We start from the raw sequence: 19,676 nt of genomic DNA, 5'->3' as shown, positions 1-19,676 counted from the left end.
CCGCAGCGGTGCAGCACGAGCGGGGCCCCCGGACATCGACGATACGGAAGCAGGTGGCCCTTTACTTCCGCGGGCACAAGGAGGAGAGCGGTGGTGCCCCGCACTTCCCCGCTGCCGCCCTGCCAGCACCCGCCTTCTTCACCGCCGTCTCCCAGCTGGAGCCCCACGGCCTGGAACTGGCTGCTGTCACCGGTACCCCGGAGAGGCAGGCTCTGGTGGGCTTGGCGCAGCCTACCCCAAAGGTCAGCCACTGCCCTGGTCCCTGGCAGGCCTGCAGACCTTCTGATGGGGTGCCTGCAACCTGCCTCTGGGGCAGATGTGGCAAAGAGTAAGGCTGGAGGCCTTGCGGGTTGTGGTGGGAACTCTTCTGCTACACCCCCAAAAGCTCTGAAGACAGAGCACGGGGTAAGAGGCCCTCTGCAGAAGGCCTAACCCACTCCCTCCAACATCCTTACACCCTCATGGCTGCAGAGATGATCCTCCTGCCTGCAGCCCATCCACCGACTCAATTTTAAACCTTGTTTCATGGGGATGAGCTACAACCGTTGAGTTTTCTTCAGCAGAATGTCCATCTCCAGAGTGGTGTGGTCCAGAAAGCACTAGCTGTACTGACCAAAGCCTGCAGCTTGTCCATGCTGACACAAACATGTCTAAGCTGCCTCCGTGCTTCTTGGCTATGACATTTCTCAACAGCCCAGTGGAAGCACTGCCGTGGGAATTAGCCGTAAGATGGTTTTTCATTAAACCACTTGCGATGGCATTGGCACCTAGAAAATAAAAACGAGACACTTTAAATAGTTCTCCAACTCCAGAGCTGGTAGCTTGGGTGAATCCATCAGGACCATGGTTATAACACAGTGTTTCATACTATAATTTTGGAAAATACTCAATCAGGAATTATTTAGCAAGAAAAGTAGCACATGCTTGAAGACGTAACTCCATTCCCTTGAGGCAGTAACACGTAGCTCTACGCACCTGCTGACAGCCTGCTGCGGTCAAGGAGCTAGGTGAAGGTTAAGGCTGAACGAGTACATCCTGCTTTGCTGAGCAAGGCTGGAAGACTAAATCAGCTGCTGAAGCACAGGTCACAAACCACAAATTCTCAATCAAATTTGTATTCTTCCAACTCTGCTACCAGAGGTGTGCTCCTGCATAACAGCGTAAAGGATGACACCGCGTTTCGGTATTTATTTTCCCCTGATGTAATAATTTAATTCTCCCTTCATCCTGCTCCGAAGGACTGTTTCTGTAGTACGGTTCCTCCACATCGATGAGCAGCAGGGAGCAGTTTCGGAGGGAGCCACCCTCTGCTTGCAGAATACGAGAGTGCACTCACACTCTGTGGGGCATGAGCATGACGCCCTGACAGGCAGCTGTAGGGGAGAGGAAGAAGAGGCTGCCTTGGTGACGTTATATGAAGTTGCTTTATTTTCTTTTTGACATTAGTACCCACATGAGGTCAACGGTACCCCTATGTATCTCTACGAAGTGGCCACCGAATCCGTCTGCGAGTCAGCAGCCAGACTTCTGTTCATGAGCATCAAGTGGGCCAAGAGTGTCCCAGCCTTCTCCACCTTGTCCTTACAAGACCAGGTAAGGAATCTGTGGTGCAACCTGGCCTGTATGTTAAAGAAGGCTCAGAGCTCAGATTGGGTCCTGACCCTTCAGCCCCAGACCTTTACATCTGTAATGGCTTTCACCAGTTCTGAAGTTCAGGGCAGAGTTTTGGTCTGTCCTTGAAAACTAGGCAGTGGTTTAGAAACTGCTTTCCTCCAACTTTCATTTCATGAAGCAAGTTAAAATCAAGCCAGAAAAAAATCTCATCTAAAGCAAATATTAAGGGAGGAGAAGTTCTAGAGGAGAAGTCACCAGGCTGCAGACAAGCTCAGTGTGCTAGAACTGCTTCTCTACTTCTGGGACAGCTTTCTCCTCCATAAAACGGGGAACAGCATCTTACTTTGCTGTTTTGGGATAAGAAGTGCTTGACTAAACTTACGGCCGTAGGGTGACTGAGGTGATTTCTGAGGATCATTCCTCCTCTCCTCTCCTCCCCTCTCCTCTCCATTTATACATCCAACATTTCTTCCTTATTCATGCTGACTTCAGTGAATTTACCGTTACACCAATACGATGGAAGGAGAATTTTGCCAGCCTCCATTATTTTTCACCATTAATTACAATCTTCCCTAATTTGTCTTGTTTTCCTCTATGACAAATTGCCTTTGCCTCAAGTAAATCATATATGAACGACACGAGCTGAAGCAATTTCTTAATGACTTGATTCTTGATGAGGACTCAGTGTGCTTTGTATAATGCTCTAATTTTTTGAAAAAAGTAATCAGATAATTATAAAATGGAAGGGGGCAAATCTACGCAAAGCTCCAATCATAAAAGACGCCTAATACTTTGATATGATTGAGTTAATTTCCCAAAATGATAACTAGAAACATTGTGCCTTAGATGTTATAAAGCCGTCATCAGAGGAACTAGGTCCTTTCCATGGAGGCATGGCAGTTGATATGCAAATACCGATTTTGAACTGAAAGAAAAGAGCTTCTTAGGAAACCCATAGTGTTTTCCACCTAAAGGTAAACCACGATGGATGGTCACAATGTGATATAAAGCTAAGGTACATTGAAATGTTCCTTTTTGACCCACATTTTGAAATCCTTGTCATGAGATTAGGCAAAGCGGGACGCTGCTCAGCTCTGGCTGCAGCACCGTACGCGGTGAGCACGAGGGGAGCGGCGAGACAGGGCTCGGGAGTTACCCACACTGTTAGGAAGGCAGCTGGCCCTCTGATGTTGTCTCCTGCTGTGGAGCACCGGGTCTGTCGTACCAAGCAACCAAAGAAACAGGTCCAAGTGTCAGGGACGAGCAGCAAGCGTGCTGCTTCAGCAGCAGCCTCAGTGCAGGGGAAGAGGCTGGGAACATCTCTAGAGTAGTGATGGCCACGAGAGGCTCCTTAGGCAAAAGCTTTATTTGACAAAGTACAGACGCGTTTCCCACAGGGTCACCCCTGTTACACGCAGAGGAGGGGGCAGCAGGATTCGGAAGCAAGGGAAGTCTCCATTGCACATGACCAAGCATGTCTCAGACAGTGAGACCTGCTTATCAACCACAGACAACAGTCTTCCCGTTATCTTTAAATAACCCACTGCCTCTTTCACTGTCATACCAGGGACTAATTTAGCGAATACATATTGAAACCCCAGCTGTTCCTCAGCATCACCTTGACTTGCTGTACCTCACCGAAAGCCAGCTTCCTCAAAACCCAGAGCTGCTCACTCGAAAGCTCTGCCTGCGTGATTCCTCTGTCATATTCAGGAGAGCTGGAGAAGAAATAACTCTGGTTTTCATCACCTTATTTCATAAATCAGCAGACAGTTGATTTTTAAAATGCTGCCATTGCATGATTTAATTTGACAATGGCCCGGCTGTAAACGTCTGCCTTTCTCTTTTTGTATCCCTGACATCTGCCTGAGGAGAGTCTAAAACCTTTTCCTGGAATTTGCTTTTGTTTGTGCTCTTTGGAAAAGGCAAGGGCATTGTGATTCCAGGACTCTGTGGCAGTTTCATCTCAAAGGCAAGGAAATGAGCAGAAACCAATTTGCTGATAGAACGCAAGTCCGAGGGTTGCTGTGGCACTACCCTCAGCAGAACGGTGGCCGGGTCCCTCCTTCAGATAATCCCATCGTGGACTGGAAGCCACACAACAAAAACGCTGTGCTTCAATTTCCTTGTCCGTAAGACAGGTTGGCCCAGTGCAGGTCACCAACAAAAGGTCGCACTTACAGGATCGGGTTGATAAAGAAGTAAAAAGCAGTCCTGCAGAAAGCCTGCTATTTCCTGTTCCTTTGAAGAAGGAGGGCTGAACATGACTTCAGCATGAATTATTTTAATTGGTGGTTTTACAGCCTTATGCATAGGCATGAAGAAAGCTTCAGCTATTGGAATAGTCTCTTTTTTCCAAAGTCTTCTGACTTTAAAGACTTAGTGGGAAAGAACATTCGAAACCGATATCTTCCAGGAACCACCATTCATTACCATTGTATCTGCATGAATGAATGACAAAAAAAGTTTTACAAAAGCACATGAAAGGCTGGCGAATCATTTCCTATGTCATACAGAGGTCTGCACATCCATCAGGCAGGATTATCTGGAGGAGGGGCTGGGTTCGCAGGCTGCAGCAGGTACGAGACTCACAAGCAGGTTCAGCTGCTCTCAGAACGGAGCTGAGATGGGCACCACACCCTCAACAGCCCCCCACCACCCCAATAATCTGGGCATCTTCCAGTACTGTAAACTAGCACAAAAAGGCACAAAATGGGCATGAGCCTGCAGGAACAAGCAGAGAGCAGGGTCTCTGACAGCCCTTCCTCCCACTCTGATGGGAACAGGGTGGCTTAAAGCCCGTAATACTGTTAAGGGTTAGCACAGAGCTAAGGCGTTCACTTTTACCGCGTGCTTCGTGTACCACCTATTACTTTCACATATCTGATTCCAAGGAAATAATCTTAATTCGGTACAACATATTTTTTTACTTTGCTCTTCCTTACAGACTCTCTATAGACTTAAACCACTCTCCTTCCCATTTTCCTAAGAAGCTGAGCTGCCGATACTTTCAGGAACTATAGCTATATTGATGCTGGTGGTTTGGGTTTTGGTTTGGTTTTTTGTTTGTTTGGCTGGGTTTTTTTTTCTGCATGGGTTTTGAACAATCTGTTTTCACTGCATGGAGCCACCAGATGACACCTCCTGAGTCCACTACAATTCTCACCTGCCCAGATTTCTCCCACCCTGTCGAAAGACATGAGGTCCCAGCAGTGTGCACACACCACAGCACATCCTTTAGGCCATGAACTCCAGCTGAACTGAGGGCTGAACCCCTCGAAAGAGCTGGTCTGGGCCCACAACCCATAGGCGTCCTCAAGACTAAACCGGCCTGTTTTGCCCTTGCCAGTCTGCATTACTAGGAGTCTAGTTTCCTCTTCAGATGCACCACTGCCTCTCCACGGAAATGAAAGGCATTGCCTCAATCAGAGCAACCCATCCTCCACCCGACCGGGCCATGCACAGAAATGGCACAGGACCAGCAGTGCTGTCAGCACAGGTGCTTGGATACCCAGTGCTCTGGAAGGAAACAGCTCCTTAGTGCCTGGAATTTCGGGGTGATTTTAAGCAAAAAGCAGGAAAACAGGTCACACTGAGAAACAGCATGTGCATCCAGATGCTGTGCTTGAAAGAGCTGGAGATTCGCTTACGAAGGGTTAAAGACGCAACGTGCTCCGAAGCGGTGCTCCCTACAGAGTGATGCAATGTCAGGATATCGTCCAGGCTTTTCTCCACAAATCCTGCCTTCCTGGGGGCAAAGGAGGGTAATCTCTAGAGAGCACTAGGGGTGCACTCATCCAGCTTGTCCTAGGAGAAGGAGGAGAAACCCCACACCGTGCTGAGAAACACGGGCAAGTGTTGGTGTCCTCTGGGGCGGGAGTTGTCGCTCCTCTCTTTTGGTCCACAGCATGGTGCCCCGTGAGCCAAGCCTCAGTGTTTATCTACAATGCATAGACTCATCTCTAGACACCTTCTCAAAAAGCTAAGAGAAGAGCTAACGAATGCTGTGGGGAAAGTACCATGACAGGCATTTAAAGCAGTTTTTAAAATAACAGAAATTTACATATTTAAATTGTTTATAAATCTATAAATTATACACTATGTTATATTGTACATCTATTGTATGACAGCTGATGCTTTTGGAAGATGCTTGGAGAGAACTGTTTGTTCTAGGAATAGCACAATGGGCCATTCCGGTTGATGCTAACACTCTACTGGCTGTATCTGGTAAGAATTGCACAATTTAATGACTTTGTTACAAAAATTACCATAAAAATACATTACTGAAAAAAGAACAACATGTAAAGAATAACAAATTCCTACCGAACAATAGAGCATACCTGTCATTTATAAATCTATATTTAAATGCAAATAATGTTGTTTTGTTGTATTCATGACTGCTTGCATTGTCATTTAAATGCAAATTACTGTGTTTGTTATCATCCAAGAGAAGATTTTATATTAACTTTCATACAATATAGTCAGTTTACATGGAACCAGATAGACAAAAGTGACAATAGAGTGGATATTGATACAGAGGATTTTGTCAGAAATCAATATAAAATACAGCAAATGCCTTTAATATTATTTATTTCATCTGTTTGTGTTTTAGGCATGAACGGTGACAATACAGATTCTCAGAAGCTGAATAAAATTATTTCAGAAATACAGGCTTTACAGGAGGTTGTGGCTAGATTTAGACAACTTCGGCTAGATGCTACCGAATTTGCCTGTCTCAAATGCATTGTCACTTTCAAAGCTGGTAAGCAGAAAGAATCTCTTGCTCGTCTGGTCTGATTACTGTGAGGTTGCTACTTTAAAGCAAAAATGATGTTTTAAACCAGACGTAGCTTTTTACCATCTATCAGGTTTTCCGGTATTGAATTCCAGTAGTCGGTGCTGCATTTTGAAAGGCTGATGGTGGAGCGCTGGGGAGCTAACGGGAACGTTTAATCTCCATTTGATAGCGCTAGCTGAACTGTTTTGACCCACCCAAGAGTCAAGCTGACCTAGTAACCGATCTGCTTTCCAGTGCCTACACACAGCGGTTCCGAGCTGAGGAGTTTCCGAAACGCTGCCGCCATAGCGGCCCTTCAGGATGAAGCCCAGCTGACTCTGAACAGCTACATCCACACCAGGTGAGCGGCGGCTTCTCTCAATACTTCTCGGAGGTGCAGGGGTAAAACCATGCTCTCGCTGTAGTGAAGGTGACATTTCCACTGACTGAGATGGGGACAGGCTGTTACAGCGAGTACACACTGGCTGTCAGCCTGCTGGGATATAGCTTTTCCTGATGAAATATAATCAAGGAATCATAGAAAAGGTTAGAAAAGATCTGTAAGATTGGACCATCAAGTCCAACTGTTAACCCAGCACTGCCAGGTCACCTTTAAGCCATGTCCTTAAGCCCCACATCTATATGTCTTCTAAATACCTCCAGTTACGGCTAGTACAGAGTAAAAAGAATAACCGCTGCGCAGCAACCTTTCCTGTTCCTGTGGAAGGCCTTTCCCATGAAGATTGCTCCCTGGAGACTCTGAGTGGGACAGGGTCTCTTGGAGAGAGAAGCCAGGGAGGAATGGTTTTACACAGCCACGGCTTCCATTGCAGACGTGGCGACTTCTCCATCACTTTCCTGCATTGCTGGAAGTATCCAGCTACTGGGCTAAACCGTGTCTGTTGTAAAAGATTCCTCTTTACAAGGAGAAGAGTGCAGCCCACCGCCAAGACTGTCGCCTTGACTTCAGTGGGATAGGGCTTTCAGCTTGCGCTTCATCCTCAGCTTGAGTTTACCTTCTTGCCAGTGCTGCAGCAGTATCAGCCCTCGTGGACTTGCTCTCAACAGGACGCAAGGGAGGGCAGACTGAAGAGGCAAAGCGTTTCTCCAAATGACCTACTCCTCCTTTCAGGGTGACCACTGTAAGCAGAGGTTTGGGGATCACTGATCAGTGTAAGCACAACTGGAATACACATCCTATGTTGTGTTGGCTTCAAAAGCTGAGAGAAAGGATGGGAAATATCCTATTTCACGAACACACTACCTGGGGATAAACCACAGCTTCTCTAACAAAAGAAATTTATTTCCAAATGTCAGCCGGTATTCAGTGGCAACCAAAGGGGGACAACATTATTACCGTGATGATCCAGCTAGCTTTAAATCGCTCTTTAAATGACAGGGTATCTATTATAGGTCAAGCTCTTCCCCGAACTGCATTAAGAACATAGTTATTATATGAGGGACAAGGCAGAGCAGCTCCTGTCCCTGTATTGCTGCTGCTCTGAGGGAATAAACAAAGGAGCTAATCAAAACTCAGAGACACTGATCTGTATTCTGTTAACCTTCGCTGAGCTTTCCTCGGGGTCAACCTTCTTGCTCACGTGAGGACAAAACACGGGGGTTTAGCATAGGTAGCACCCATCTGATACAGCTTGTGGAATATTGGTCTTTTCTACAAATTGAAAGACTTTCTTTGAAAAAATACTTAAAAACTTCAGCATCATTTTTTCACTCTCTGTCTCCCAGGTATCCCACACAACCCTGTCGTTTTGGAAAACTTTTATTGCTTTTACCAGCTTTACGTTCGATTAGTCCATCTACCATAGAAGAAGTGTTTTTCAAAAAGACCATTGGGAATGTACCAATTACAAGACTGCTTTCAGATATGTACAAATCCAGTGACATATAAAATACCTTAAAATAAACTATCAGGATGGACAGTTTGAGAAGACCTTTTACCTACGGAGAATAAGCCTCAACTAACAAAATCTACAGGAAGCATAAGCCTGGGAATGTTTAGCCTTTAAACCCATTGACAAAAATTACCCCAGTAGATATGATTCTGCTGCTCTGAACAGAACAGAGTGATTTAGATCATGGAGAGAATGCTTTGTTCTACAGGAAAAGTGAAAGTGGTTGGAATTTGGCGGCTATTCCTGTTACTACAGGATGGAGGCAATTCAGATGCCAGTCATGGTTAACAAAGACTCTGCTATTCTCTCATTTAACTGGCAGATCTGAGACAAAATGTGAAAGAAGGTACTTCAGTTTGTTCAGTATTTGGAACCGGTGACCACACTTGGCTTCTCTTGTAACGTGAGATGCGGTGGCCTTCAGAACTGTTTTAAAAGTAGCCTCTGTTGGGAAAATGTTTTTAATACGATAGGCAACATTTAAGACCAGGTTACCAAAACATTGCTTCTGCTACAATACATCAAGAAGTGGCCTTCAGAACTGATTAAAAAGTAGCTTATGACGGCAGCTCCTTTCTTCCTGCAACGTGAACTGGTGATCTTTGATGCGGACATCACCACACTTCGTTCAGTTAACATCTCCAAGACAGAAGAGCTTTATATGCTTCCTCCCCCGCCTTCCCTCCTCCTTCTTGCACACACACAGACACACATTCACACACACACCCGAAAAGATCCAAGTCAAGAAAGGAAGACTAAAACAGCAAAACCAAATACAATGGAGATGACCGCTTCAGTGACCTGCTGGCTGTCCCGTCGGCACAGTGCTGAAACCAAAGGCAACGGTGGCCAAACTCTTTGTCGATGAGATGTGCAGAGAAGTGAAATGACTGTATTAAAATAAATAAAATCAATGGAAGGAATTCTATTTCAAAGAAATAAAGGTTGTTGACTGATGCAACGCTAACCATTTTCAAGAGTCTCCAACGCCTTTTTAGAAAACTCCAGGTTCTAATTTTGAAGCCTTGTTTGCCTACACCCTCTCACACACAAAAATGTTATAAGCTGCTTATTTGATGTATGGAAAATGTAGAAAAAACATTTAAAGATAGCTGCTGTACTTTTCAAAATTTGGTTTGTTATTAGGAACTAGCACTGAGAAAAATCAGCACTTGGACTATCATAGAATGAGTAAAACTTTTCCTGTACAAAGTGGATTAACTGATTTGTGAAGTTAAAAAGTTGTACTCATTGTATTTACAAAGAATAAAAATATATTGAATTTAAATTACTTTCCACTAATTCTTTCAGTGTTAACACTTGTCCTATTTCTGGATTAGTTGCTTCCACCGTACCCTACCCACCAGGGAACAGAAATATCCTCTGCTAACCTGGATTGCCTTGGATGCTGGGGAGTCTCGTCATCAGAGGTTTTAAAACACAGGTTAGAAAAACCATCAGAGGAATAGCTCGGGTGATGCCACCTCGGGGCAAAGGGACTTGGAGCTCCTGCACAGCGCTGCTCTCTGTAATGCAAATACACACGTGCTGCAAGGTTTCCTTCTCGAGGAGCTGACACGGAGCTTTTACTAGGGCACAGTACTAAACCTAGTAGAGTCTTCTCCTTCATGTAATTACAATTTTTAATATCAGTGAATTGGGCAGCTAACAAAGGGTGAGGAGTACAAAAACACCGCTCCAGTTAAAAATATTCTGAGGTTTTATTAAGTATCCAATTCTGTAATCACACCAAAAAAAAGAGGTAAGCAACTCCCAGCACACAGAACAAGTCAGCAATAGGAGAAGAGAAATAGCGCATATTGTTCATACGGCAACGAGAGACCGAAGAGCCGTGCACAGAAAAATGGCAGGTGGAAATGTACGGTGTGTAGCAATGGCTTATTGGTTTTCAGCGACGAGGAACACAGAATCACAAGTGAAATCCCAGCTCCACCAACCCCAAGCACAGAAACCTCACGTGTTTCAGAGACTGAAGTTTTCCATCCGCAGACTGCTCAGTCTCACCCTCTACCCTTTGAGACAGCCAGACCATGAAGTACACAAGACCAGTCTTCTGATGAGTCTGGTGATACAAAGCATGATGACATTTATGACTTTAAGACATCTTCGGTACAAACCAGCACGGAGCGCTTGAGAAAGCATTTACCACAGGGCATAGCGCATCCTCAGAAAGAAACCAATGACCATGTTCTTCCTGCACCTGCAACAACCTTCAACCATTTTCTGATCTCTGCACTAAAAACAATGCGACAGGGCAGAAAAGTCAACAATGGGGCCACTTTGTGACAATTCGGTTTATGAGCTACAGAAGTTGAACCCAGTGCTGTGCAGACCCCACGACAGAACACCGAGACATACTGCTGCCCCAGTGCAGCAATAAACCTGGACTGCACCCACACTGCTAGGCAACCACACTCCACCACGGGCTGTAGTCCCCATCCCTCAATCACCCAGGGCAGAGGGTGCAACAGCGTGCTGGCTTCCTCCCGGCTGCAAAGCAGGCAGGGCAATGTGTGCACACCCACATTTCATCCTCTCCCCTGCAGGACCCCGCCCAGCTGCACAGCAGACTCACAGGCTGGGAACAATACCTAGATCCCTGTGGTTTAGGCACAGCTAATCTCAGACCATGCTGCAGATGGTGCAGAAGCAGAACCAGTTACACCATGCTAGAATCAGTGTCTCTAGTGGGCCTCGAAGGACTGAAGGCCAGGTGAAATCCCAGAGCCCAGGGCAGATGCCCTGTCAACCTCAAAGGCTGTCACTCCAAAAGCACTCACTTTGGAAATAGGAGTGCTTTGACATCAAGCACACAGCTTTTCCCTCTCCAGCTTATTTTTTTTCCCCCCACAGCAGATGACACAGGTTGTGTCATCATTTTTTACAGATAAGATAGGGCATTTACTTTGATTTCTCAAAGAAGTTTGTCTCAGAAGAGAGCACTCAAGGAAAAACAACAAAACCACCTCACTATGTATCTAAACAATAAGGGCTAAATGTATATAAAACTTTTCCCATTTCCAAGAGTGAGTCAACTTTTAAGTATGATTGAACAACCACAGGAACTGCTTTTACATTATCAAAAACTTACTGCAAAGCTACCCAGCTCTGGGCTGCAAGTGGGCCCGGGGAGTTTGGTTCCCCAAACAGGCGACTGGAAAGATTCAGCAAAGTCTGTAAGTATGAGGCAATTATTTGAGCATTGATTCAGTGTAGCTAGTCACTAGCACCACAGATAATCCAGTCAGACACAACTGTTTTGTCAGTTCAATCTTTTACGTCCAGATTTCCATAAGTGAGGTAAATGGCCTTAGTTAAATGAAAGTAATAACTTTGCCAGTAAGTTTGTAAGATGTTCTTAACAGTGATTAAGTATTGTAAGAGGAAAGCAGCAGAACCAAGTCTAAGCCGACATGTACCATTATAGAGCTGAAAACACCGGATGAGACTGCTGCTGGGAGTGTTCTCAAATCTGTTTAAGAGCATCTGGATATGTAACTCGTGTCACATTTGGAAGCACTAAAGTTTTTCCTGCCATAGGAGAATCTAGCGGAAAGAACACTCCAGCAGTGTTGCTTGCGACCTGCAGTTCAGGCATCAACGACCTGCGTTTCACCAGTGGTCATACAACCACAACGCTTCAGAGAAGTGGTGTATGATCACATCTCACAGGAGGCTCGTATGGCTTCACCTCCCTAATTGTATTTTTAGAGCAGAGTTACTCTAATCTAGGACTGAAGCCATACATCAGTTATGTCAGCATTCCCTTCTCTGCAGGATGCTATAATTTTCACTTGTTAGTTGAAGCTGGATTGATGCTTCTCAGGCCTAGCAGAAAGGTACTCTTTTCCCAGGCTTACTGATCTGTTGACTGCCTGCCATGAATGGAGATCCAGCTTTGGCTCCAGAACACTGGAACAGCCTTCAGTATCTTCACATGTTCTTTAACACCTGAGAGCAAGTGCCAGCATCCAGGCGTACTTAGTGCTGGCTGTTAGTAACGCAAAGCTACACTGTAGAAGAGCATCACAGCAAGGCTGAAACACCAGTTCACTCAGTAGAGCTAAGTTCCTGCATCTCAAAGCAAGAGGAGCCCCAGACTCAAGGTCAAGACTGACAAAACATTTGAAGTGCATTTTCACTTTTATTTCAAAACCTTAGACAAGTTACTTTAGTATATAAATTTGATTTTTTTCCTCTTACAGAATATAAAGATAATTCCCTCATTACTTCAGTATAAAGTGTTTTACAAGCTTGAAGACAATTGCATAAGTGTTTCTCACACAGGGTATCAGAAATAGAGCAGTCTTTCTACAGAAGGTCAGACAGATGACTACCTCAAACAGCATAGCAGTTTAGTCAAATACGAGTGAACACGTGACACTACAACTGTGCAAGTTCAAGTAAGGCCAAGTCAGTAAACATCGTTAAGTCATTGCAAGTAAGAGTGGAAAGGTTTGAGAGACATTGCAAGGGGTGGATGGTCTCATAGTGTAATACTCTTAAATCAAGGACTCAGAGGGATTGAGCTAGAAGACAAGTGAGTTCTTTAATGCTATAAAGCATATGCAAGACCAAGCAGTGTACTGAAGTTAGTGGAGACTTCGTGCCTGTTTATCCTCAGCATGCTAAGACAAACTACAACTTAAAACCAAGCATAAGAACCGCTAATGCTTGAGAAGACAGTTTCAGAACTCAGGTATGTCTTATTTTGGATGGTGTGTAGTTTTTGTCTATTACTTCATCTTGTAAGAACATGTGGAGACAGCGCTCGTTCTGTGCCAGTGGGTGGCCCGCAACCCTGGAGAGGAAAACAACAGGCATTAGTGCTAACAAACCGAATTCACTTGCAGTAGCCAGCAGAGCAAGGTTTTACACCACTAACCTAATTGTTCTGCACTTAAGCAGAGATCCCACTTCTAGTTCACTGTCAGTGACTAGAGTGGTGTCTTGCAGCAAGATTTGTCAATGTCCCCCAGACAAAGTTAGTCCATAGGAACCCAGAGCTACTTTTGCTCATTTGGAAGCATGTTATGTCATCAGCCATCGCCTGCAATTGAGAGGTGCCCAACTTAGCATTAGGAAATCTAGAGTTAAGCAAGCCAAGCAGGTTTTCACATGTCTTGATGTCTTTGACACAGGAGTCCTTTCTGAAGGGTGCTTAACCCCCCACTTCTCAGCACGACTCAATAGCAGTTAGTCCAGGCAGAGTTAGACTTATTCCACCAGGGGGTGTGAAGGTCTTCTGAAGGCTCTGACACTGTTTAGAGCTGTGACTTCCCACAGTCACTATTCCTCCTAGCACACACAAGCAGCACTAATGCACAGCCAGAGGGTGCTGGCCATTCTGTTAATTTGAGATGTCTTTACATATGAAATACAGAAGACAGCTTCTCTGCTCTAGGAGACCAGCATCAGTACTGTAGATGTAGTTTTGTTGCACATACAGAGTGATCCACCATACTTTTACCAGTAAAGGAGCTGAAATGGAATTAGAAGAGACTCCCAAGCTTGGAAGAAAACCACAAGATATTGCATCTAAACCTTTAAAATACCATGCAGGTAAAACAAATCCAAGAGAATCAAAATCCCTGGAAGCTGATCACCTAGGGCTATGAAAATCTAAAGCAGATAAGTTTGAAAAAAGTGACATCCCCTTTGGTCAATCAAGACAGGCTTCTTCCTTTAAGAGAGACACTGACACCCTAGGACACCCTGCCTAGGACAGCTTGTGTTAGCCTTATGGCCTCCATATGTGTCAAAACATTTCTCCTCTAAATGGAAGTTACCTAGTTGAACACACAAAATCCACAGCCAAATCCAGCAGCTCCGCACTAGCACTTCGAAGCACTTTTGTGCATCTTCTCCCAGTGTATCTATTAGTGCATATTTTAGTACAGGACTTGTCACTACTCTCTTGTCATTGAGGGCGTCCTTTAATGAGGAAGCTGAGCTTTCCTATTCAGCATTGATAGATCATTTCTAGTGCAGTCATAAAATCTATCAATATTGGCAGGTTCTAGTAAGCGGACAGCAGTCAAACACCAGTTCACAAGGGAGATGGTCTGGAATAAACAGTTTCAGTTTTTACCCCCACCAGTCTGAAGCTACAGGGACAAAGCTTCTCAACAACATCCATCTTAGCACTCCCGGATATCAAGAACTGGCACTGATGCACCAAGATCTTTTTTGGATAAAGTGGTATCAGTTATCTGAAGGACTCTAGAAGTGAAGACCAGCTTTGAGGAAGCAGTAATGTGAATGTATTATGCAAATTACCTTTAGGTCCGAGTTCACTAGTACCCAGAGTACTTGGTAGAAGCTTTAAAGCTTCTACATGGTTCAAAACTCCATCGCCTTTCAAAGCTTATAGAGGACAGGAAAGGTGCCTGAGGACTGGAGGAAAGCCAGTGTCACTCCAGTCTTCAAAAAGGAGCACAGAGGCCCCAGAAAACTACTGGCCAGTCAACCTCACCTCCACCCCTGGAAGAAGGGCTACAATGATGAGGGGACTGGAGCATCTCTCTTACAAGGGAAGGCTAAGAGACTCGGGTCTGTTTAGCCTGGAGAAGACTGAGAGGGAATCCTACCAATGCTTATCAATATCTATAGGGTAGATGTCAAGAGGATGGGGCCAGACTCTTTTCAGTGGTGTCCAGTGACAAGACAAGGGACAATAGACACTAAATGAAACAGGAATTTTCATCTGAACAATAAAAGCTTCTTTGAGATTAGAATCCCAGCAGATCTGACAAGCTTGAACTTTCAAAGGGAGCAGTCCAAAATCCAGCTGATCTCAACAGTGCTGACTCTAGAGACCAGAAGAGCTGGTTAACTGACAGGATTCCTTCACACCCACTGTTTGGACCCACATTGTTGAAGAGATTAAAGTGGTTCTTTGGGTCAATATATGGAGAGCAGTTAGTAGTGTCAGATGGTAGAAAAAGAAGCATAAGACTTTTTTACTATAATTTCTGCTCACCCTTTGAAAGGCAGTGACAAAAACCAAAGTGTCTATTTGAAACTACATGTGCATACCTCAGGTAGTGTTTTTACATCTTCAGAGAGGTTCTCATGATGATTAGAGAAAATATGCATCATTACACAAGCTGTAATACCTCACATCTGCAATCAAATTAAACTGCTGTAAGCACTGTAAGCTCCATTGTTCATCCAGTGGAGGATACCTTTTCAGAAATAGAAAAGTGAACTACTTTGAATGCTATAATTTTAGTAGTCATTTGCATAAATTAACACCACCACTAACATTCATTTCAACTCTTCAGGTAGGCACTAAGATATCCAAACTAAACACTGGATGAGCAATGTTAGTATCTCCTACTGCAAGACTACATCAAAGTTATTCTGAACCTAGCACATCTCCACAGTTAGAGGATTAGCAGCTTTCATGCAATTTTCTGGAGCTGAGTTCTGAGTTTCTCTCCAGATAACTGGACCCAACACTTACTTGTTTATGAATTGTTCAAGAGCCTGCTTCCTTTCCTCTATAAAGGAATCATCAAATATGCCATCATCTCCTCGGAAAGGGAGCTGACGGAGAAGGGCTTTTCCTGGTAGAGGTGGTACCACAACCTGAAAAATTTAGAAGCGTCCTTAAGTGTAGCCTGTAAGCAGGTCTATACATCTCCTGTGCCACCTTCTCCTCCTAGAGGACCCAATACATCAATCCCTAATGAAATAATAAAACATGACCAGAGCAGAACAGCACCTGCCCACAGAGGTAAGCTGAATTCAAGAAGTGTGACTCTGAATTAACTCAAAACCATTAAACAGCTTCTAGCATTGTACAACTGAGGTTTGCTGAAAGATTGACAGTGTTTTAGTTCTGGATGTTTTCAACATCCAATATCTGCTCTATGATTCATACACTTTATTACACAGTGATAACATTTCAGCATAGCTCCTTTAAGTCTAAAACAACTTGTATTTACCTGTCATTTTACCCACCTTGCTTTCTCTTTCTAGTTCATTCCTTAGCCATTCAAAGTCACTGTATCTTCTTCTGACTGTAGATTCTTTCAATTTGAAGATAGGTAGGTTTGTCTGAAAACCAGAAGATAAGCTATTGATGAGAAATTTAGAAGTTTTAAAGCAAAAGCAAGAAACAAGCTAAGTTACAAATTAGTTCCACTTAAGCAACAACAACACTATTGAGAAACACCCAAAATACAGAAATACAGATACAGCTCTGTAAGCTCCGTGAGTGAACTGTGCCTCAAATCGCTGAACTGTGAGCCTCATATATACAACATCCTAATCACTGGTATTTTACCATGGGGTCACCTAGCAGAATAGCAGATTTTCTGGGCACCTGAGGACATGTTGTTAAGGTTGGACAAGCACCCGCTCTTCTTACTGTCTCAGGAGCTGGATTCCCAACGGCAATATGTACAAAATTGGAGGCAAGGAGGCAAGGGGGAAGACAAAGTCTTCTTAATTCACACAGGCTCCTCTTATTGCGTTGAAGGGAGTATTTCAGGTACCAGTTTAGGACATTAACCAAGCTTCCTGTACTTTTCTGCTACCTGATACAACACGGCCTCCAACACCTTTGAAAGCAAAACCAGTAAGTCCTACAGTAAATCCATTCAGAGCAGATGAAGCTGAAGATCTGATAGTACAAGCTGCCAAGTTTGGATAGCTCCAAAGAAGCCAACAAGACTGAGATGAAACACAACATCCAGTGCTCATGAGGCCAGACTGTTTTGCTACAAAGTTAAGCCAAGCAGAACTTCATTAGGCAGAACCTTCCTGAGCAGAGCTAGAAGTCAGCACCCAACTCTAACACCCTTGAAAGACACATGAAATGGGAGCCAGGCAATAATGCCACATGAATCCATGTTAAACACACGAGTATCCTAATGTGTGTCCTTGCACCAAATTAACAGAGCTTACATACTTCTGCTCATTCCAGGGATGCAGTGTTATCCCATTGTTGTAAACCAACTTTTAAAAGGTTGTCAGAGAGCACTCCCCTCGTGACAGCCCAAGCACCAAGACCACAATCTGAAGCTTAAATGCCACTGAGATGACAATCCAGCTAGAGCGTCAAAAAAATGTTTGTAGCAGTTACGACCTACTCAAATCAAGAGCAAGAGTCTGTAATTACCATACATAGCCAGCAGTAACAGAACAAAGCTTACTGTTGTCAGACTGCATATTCCATAACTGTCTTAACACACTTCTAAAGACGACTCTCGAGGATTAGCCTAGGAAGCTGATGTTCCCATGGGACTACAGCTATCCCCAGTTCTCCTGGTTTTGTTGGCAGAAACAGAGCGGTCATTCTCAGCTGGCACATTTTATTTTCTGTTGGTTTATTTTGCAAGTCATCTCACTCAGCTTCTGGCTGCAGTTTTTGGGGGTATTATTTGTAGGATATTATGCTTAAGCTGTCATTGACTGATCCTTTTGGCTGCTCAGAACAGGTTTAAATGCAGGGGTACTTCGCTGCACTAGGCAGGCCTATGACTATGGGCCACAGTATTTCTGGCAGCCAGTCAAGTTTTTGGCTGTCACAGTTCAAGAGTACTTGAAAAGCGAGTTGTGTACTTTCACATTACACCATTTAGTCCATAATTTACAAATGATAAAGTACAGAATGTTATTTTGTTATGAAATCTGACTGCCAAAAGTATTCAACCTCCCCTTTCCAGGTGTATTAGTGTTGATCGTACTAGCAGCCCACACTAAAATTGCACTTAAGGCTATTGTGTCAGAAGTCAGGCTTTATAAATAAACACTCTTGTCTTGAGGATAAGAATACTCTACTCAAGAGTGAATAAAGCTAGGTACCCCAGAGGGCATGAAGGAGATTCCCAGAAGTTAATAAACACTGGATTGTTTTTTCTGATGTCAGCTATTGGCTTTAATGAAGTCCAGCCTTCCATTACAACAACACCAACTCTGTCAGAGTCTTGGGTAGAAAGTCCTTTACAATCATTAACACAGACTCTCACCTGCAGAAGATAATCCATTCTCCTCTCAAGTTACTTACAAGAGGGATTAGAACTGAATAAAAGCAGTTAAAACCCAGTGAGTTCCCAGGTCTTCAGGAACTCTTTTCATGTTTCTGGGCATGAAGTCTATCAAGTTAATCTCTAAACGACATTATCAGGCTTACAGGTACAACATGGGGGTAGGAATGCCAGCTGAGCTCATTTTACCTTCTACATTCCCTTTTGAACTTTTGACATGTAGCCCAGCCAGCAAGTTGGAGAAAAGGACAGTTAGCGTACTTGTTTTCCCTTCAAGTTGACCAATCTTCTCCAATTTTGATCTTAAGCACTGGAAATGTTCAAACTGAAGAGCATACTAGAAGGCTCCCATCAAATAAGCGGCTTACAAGCCACATCTTGGCAACCACATGCTAAAGGAAAGTGCATGTCCCCTGTTCTTTGGTCTGTATAGGAATTAAAGCTGTTGAGATAAACTTAAACCTCACATTTCTTAAAACACAGAAACTGCAACAATTCTCCTTCCTCTAGAAATGAGCACCGATAGAGCAACATTCTTCAGATATGCAGCTGGTAGACAGGATCCATTTAAAATAAGCAATTTGAAAGTCCTGTTTTATACTTCTTTACCTATCTACATCTTAGGCTCCTATTTTTAACTCAGGATATATCTGCATCTGAAGTTCCTGTATGCACCTCTCATTAAGGATTACTACCCTATTTGAAAAGGCCACTTTTTCCTCTAGTAAGAAAGTTTTTCTGCATGTCCTACTGCCTCCATCTACCATGGAGAGATGGTTTATTACACAAGCCACAGAGCTGCTGAAGCATGGGCTATCACCAGGCAAAAATCTGGTAGGAGACAGCCCTAAGGTGCTGACTAACTCAATTTTTATTGAAGCACCACCCACTTCAAGACCGTACAGGATATCAAAAAAAGTTATTCTCAGCTTCACAGTTAATGTTGAAAATTATCCTTGTCCAGTCACTAAGGTGCCAGTAGCTACTATGAACACTGTTAGTAATTTGTTTGCCTACTAGAACAACAAGTAAGGCACAAAGCTTGAAGTCAGGCTGGTTTCATTTTTACAAACATTTCTCCCCATGCTCCTTCAGCACTATGGCGTTAGCTTTCTGGCCTGCCGATCTGCATGTTCTACCATCATGAAATTCATGACCCAGTCTGGCACAGCCCCTGGAGCATAGTCCACTCCCCCGACAGACTCAGCATAATTACTGCAGCAACCGTTTCTTCTACAGTATAATGTTTCAGCTCATTTTTATCAAAAATATTTTCACCAGCTTTCTAGTCCAAACTCCTGCCTCTTAGCAGTTTGAATTCAAGCCCTCAACCCAATGGGATTATTCATTACC

The 19,676-nt window shown here is 44.0% G+C and overlaps 2 protein-coding genes across 2 annotated transcripts; one reads left to right on the top strand and one right to left on the bottom strand.

Annotated features, from left to right (window-relative positions):
• Nucleotides 1–5: 5 nt before the first annotated feature.
• Nucleotides 6–9,586, top strand: NR2E1 (nuclear receptor subfamily 2, group E, member 1; the record flags this gene model as incomplete). Its single annotated transcript, XM_010144615.1, has 6 exons — nucleotides 6–242; nucleotides 1,447–1,593; nucleotides 5,745–5,841; nucleotides 6,227–6,376; nucleotides 6,647–6,752; nucleotides 8,138–9,586. Coding segments are annotated over 6 exons (900 nt in total), but the record flags the coding sequence as incomplete, so codon positions are not given.
• Nucleotides 9,587–12,432: 2,846 nt separating this feature from the next.
• Nucleotides 12,433–16,408, bottom strand: LOC104500889 (sorting nexin-3; the record flags this gene model as incomplete). Its single annotated transcript, XM_010144614.1, has 3 exons — nucleotides 12,433–13,126; nucleotides 15,794–15,918; nucleotides 16,294–16,408. Coding segments are annotated over 3 exons (346 nt in total), but the record flags the coding sequence as incomplete, so codon positions are not given.
• Between the last annotated feature and the right edge of the window lie 3,268 nt (nucleotides 16,409–19,676).

Source organism: Buceros rhinoceros, unplaced genomic scaffold, assembly GCF_000710305.1.
Source record: "Buceros rhinoceros silvestris isolate BGI_N320 unplaced genomic scaffold, ASM71030v1 scaffold19901, whole genome shotgun sequence".
NCBI classification, from domain to species: Eukaryota; Metazoa; Chordata; class Aves; order Bucerotiformes; family Bucerotidae; genus Buceros; species Buceros rhinoceros.
Note: the sequence above shows the minus strand (reverse complement) of the source record. Positions and strands in the feature narration are given on the sequence as shown.